This window comes from Triticum urartu, chromosome 3A (genome assembly GCF_056163025.1).
Source record: "Triticum urartu cultivar PI428250 chromosome 3A, HENAU_Tu73, whole genome shotgun sequence".
NCBI lineage: Eukaryota > Viridiplantae > Streptophyta > Magnoliopsida > Poales > Poaceae > Triticum > Triticum urartu.
Window position 1 is genome coordinate 584500203 of NC_141875.1, and position 3266 is coordinate 584503468.

Consider the following 3266-nt stretch of genomic DNA (forward strand, 5'->3'; position numbering starts at 1 on the left):
CCTGAAAAAAGTGGTCTTCGCCTGCCAAATGCTCTGGTAGTGACGCCGTCTTGGGCTCCACGGTGACCTCCGTCCTGCCGTCCTGCTGGTCTTGGTCTTGTTGCACCGATATGGAAACCTTTGCCTGATGACTCGGAACTCCTTGCCTGTGTTTGCCTCCTTAACACCAAAGATGGAACGATGACACTATGCTCGCTGGCGCCCGCCTGGTCTTTATCGTCATGACTTACGTCATTGGAACCTCGCGAGGTTCGCTTTGCCTTGATCTCTCCGCCCTCGCGAACGAGCCTGGTGAGGCCGCCCTTGAGGAGGTATTGCATCATTCGCCTCGCGAGGCTTGGCCCCTCGCGAGGGTATTGGGTGTTTGCTGGTGAAGATGGGTCGTACGTGGCCGCTGGAGGAGCCACGTTGTGGGCCGCAGGCAGGCAAGTCTGGGGACCCCCGTTCCCAGAACGCCGACAGCCGCTTGCCGAAGTCACCGGGTTGACTGTTGAAATTTTAGAACCGAATTCGACTATTTCAGGAGCAGCCGACACGAAGATAGAATCTGATTCTGGCGAGGGCTTCATGGACAGCTTGAGGAGTCGCTGGAGGGATACGCCGGCTGGTATGGCCTGCCGGCTGGAGCCGATCCGCGCCAGAGCATCTGCTTGCTCGTGATCGCTTCGTGGCACATGGAGGAATTCGCACCCTTTAAAATATCCGCTGAGTTGCTGGACGAGGAAGCGGTAGCTTGCCATGTTTGCATCCTTGGCGTCCTAGTCGCCAGACGATGGCTGGACCACCAAGTCGGAGTCACCGTAACACAGAATCCGGCAAATGCCGAGTTCTTTGGCAAGCCGGAGTCCGTGTATTAGTGCCTCATACTCGGCCACATTGTTGGAGGCGACAAAGTGGATTTGCAATGTGTATCTGAGCTTGTCGCCTTTGGGAGAGGTGAGGACGATGCCTGCTCCCAAACCAGTGCACATCTTCGAACCGTCAAAGTGCATCCGCCAATGGGTGGAGTCCGACGCTGGCGGCAGGTACTGGGTCTCGGCCCAGTCGACAAGGAAATCGGCCAGTTCTTGGGACTTGATGGTGGTGCGAGGCTGGTAGAAGATGGTGTGGGGGGGCAACTCTATGGCCCATTTTGCCACTCGGCCTGAAGCATCTTGGTTGCCTAAGATCTCGGCAAGTGGAGCAGTGCAGACAACCGTGATAGGTTGCTCTTGAAAATATGGCTTTAATTTTTTGGCGGTAAAGTGTATGCCGTAGCACATCTTCTGCTAGTGGGGGTAGTTCTGCTTGGAAGACGACAGTACTTCACTCAAATAATATACCGGTCTCTGGACCGACATAACCTTACCGTCTTCCTTGCGTTCGACTACCATGACCGTGCTGACCACCCGACTGGTGGCGGCGATGTACAGGAGCATGGGCTCCTTAGCAGTCGGCGCGGCTAGGACAGGCGGCGTGGTCAGCATCTTCTTGAGCTGGAGAAAGGCCTCATCCGCTTTGTCATTCCACTCAAAATGAGTGGTTTTCTTCAGGAGCTGGTACAGGGGAAGGGCTTTCTCGCCTAGCGGACGGATGAAGCGGCTGATGGATGCCAGGCAGCTGGTGAATTTTTGGACATCTCGCAGTCGGGTGGGTACTTCCATCCTCTCGATGGCCTTGATCTTAGCAGGGTTGCACTCAATGCCGCGTTCTGAGACCAGGAAGCCAAGGAGCTGGCCGGCTGGTACTCCAAACACGCATTTCTCTGGGTTGAGCTTGATCTGAAACCGACACAGATTTTCAAAGGTCTCCTTGAGATCTTCCAATAGGGTACCGCGCTTCGCCGTCTTCACCACAATGTCGTCCACATAGACGTGGGCGTTCCTTCCGAGTTGCTTGAGGAGGCACTTCTGCATGCAACGATGAAAGGTGGCGTTGGCATTCCTCAAGCCGAACGTCATCGTCAGGTAACAGAAGGCTCCGAATGGTGTGATGAAGGTGGTCTGCCGGGTTCAGCTTGATTTGATGATAACCTGAGTAGGCATCCAAGAAGCTCAACAACTTGCATCCGGCTGTGGAGTCTATCACTTGATCAATCTGTGGTAAGGCAAACGGATCCTTGGGGCAGGCTTTGTTGAGACTGGTGTAATCAATACACATACGTCACTTGTTGTTCTTCTTCAGCACAAGGACTGGGTTGGCAAGCCATTCTGAGAAGAAAACTTCCATGATGAAGCCGGCTGCCAACAGGCAGGCGATCTCTTCTCCAACAATTCTCCTCTTCTCCTCTGACAGTCAGCAAAGGGGTTGTCTGACTGGTTTGGCATCTGCTCTTACATGTAGCTTGTGCTCGGCGAAATCTGTCAGAACACCCGGCATGTCTTTAAGGGACCATGCAAAGATGTCCTAATTCTCACAGAGGAAATCGACAAGCTCGCTTTCCTATTTGCTGTCAAGGTTTGTACCTATGACTGCGTACCTCTCCAGGTGCTCAGGGTCCAATGGGATCTTCTTTGTTTCTTTGGCCGGCTTGAAGGATCCCAGGGCTTCCGACTCTTGGGCTTCTGGGACATGTCCGACTGCTTGCCGGCCATGACCACCACCTGGTCCAGGAGCTTTTTCTCTACCGCAATAACGAGGGACTCGGCTAGCCAGCTGCTAGCCACAGTGAAGGCGGCCGACTTTTCATAGTCACCACTGATTGTGACAATGCTCTTAGTTCCTAGAATCTTCATCTTGAGGTTGGCATAATGCGGCACCGCCATGAATTTGGCTAGAGCCGGTCGGCTTAGGAGCACATGGTACGGGCTCTCTAGGTCAACCACCTCGAACCAAATGGCTTCATGATGGAAATGATCCTTGTCTCCGAAGAGGACATCTATCTTGATCTTGTCGATTGGTGAGCAGGACAAGCCGGGCACAATGCCATGAAACACAGTCAGACTGGGCAGCAGCTGCTTCTCTTTGATCTTCAGCTTCTCCATGGTGTCTCGGTAAAGGATGTTGATGTTGCTACCGCCATCTATCAGGACTCGGGAGAAACGAGCAGCTCGCCTCTCTGTTGCAAGGGTGGCATCCAAAACCAGGGCATAGGAACCCAGAGAGGGCATTACTTCTGGGTGGTCGGCCTGGCTCTAGCTGATGGGCTTTTCAGACCAATGCATGAACTCTGGAGTAGTGGAAGCAACCGCATTTACTTCGCGGTGTTGCTGGCGCCGGCTGTGTTTATCGCTGGCCATACTGGTGAAAACGACATAAGCGCCATGCTCTTCAGGGTAATCATCTTG

At 53.7% G+C, this 3266-nt stretch overlaps 1 protein-coding gene across 1 annotated transcript; it reads right to left on the reverse strand.

The window, feature by feature from the left end:
- Positions 1–2444: 2444 nt before the first annotated feature.
- LOC147980646 (uncharacterized) lies at positions 2445–2963 on the reverse strand. The gene has a single exon (XM_087515695.1). It carries the CDS (start codon positions 2961–2963, stop codon positions 2445–2447), a length of 519 nt encoding a protein of 172 aa, XP_087371821.1.
- Between the last annotated feature and the right edge of the window lie 303 nt (positions 2964–3266).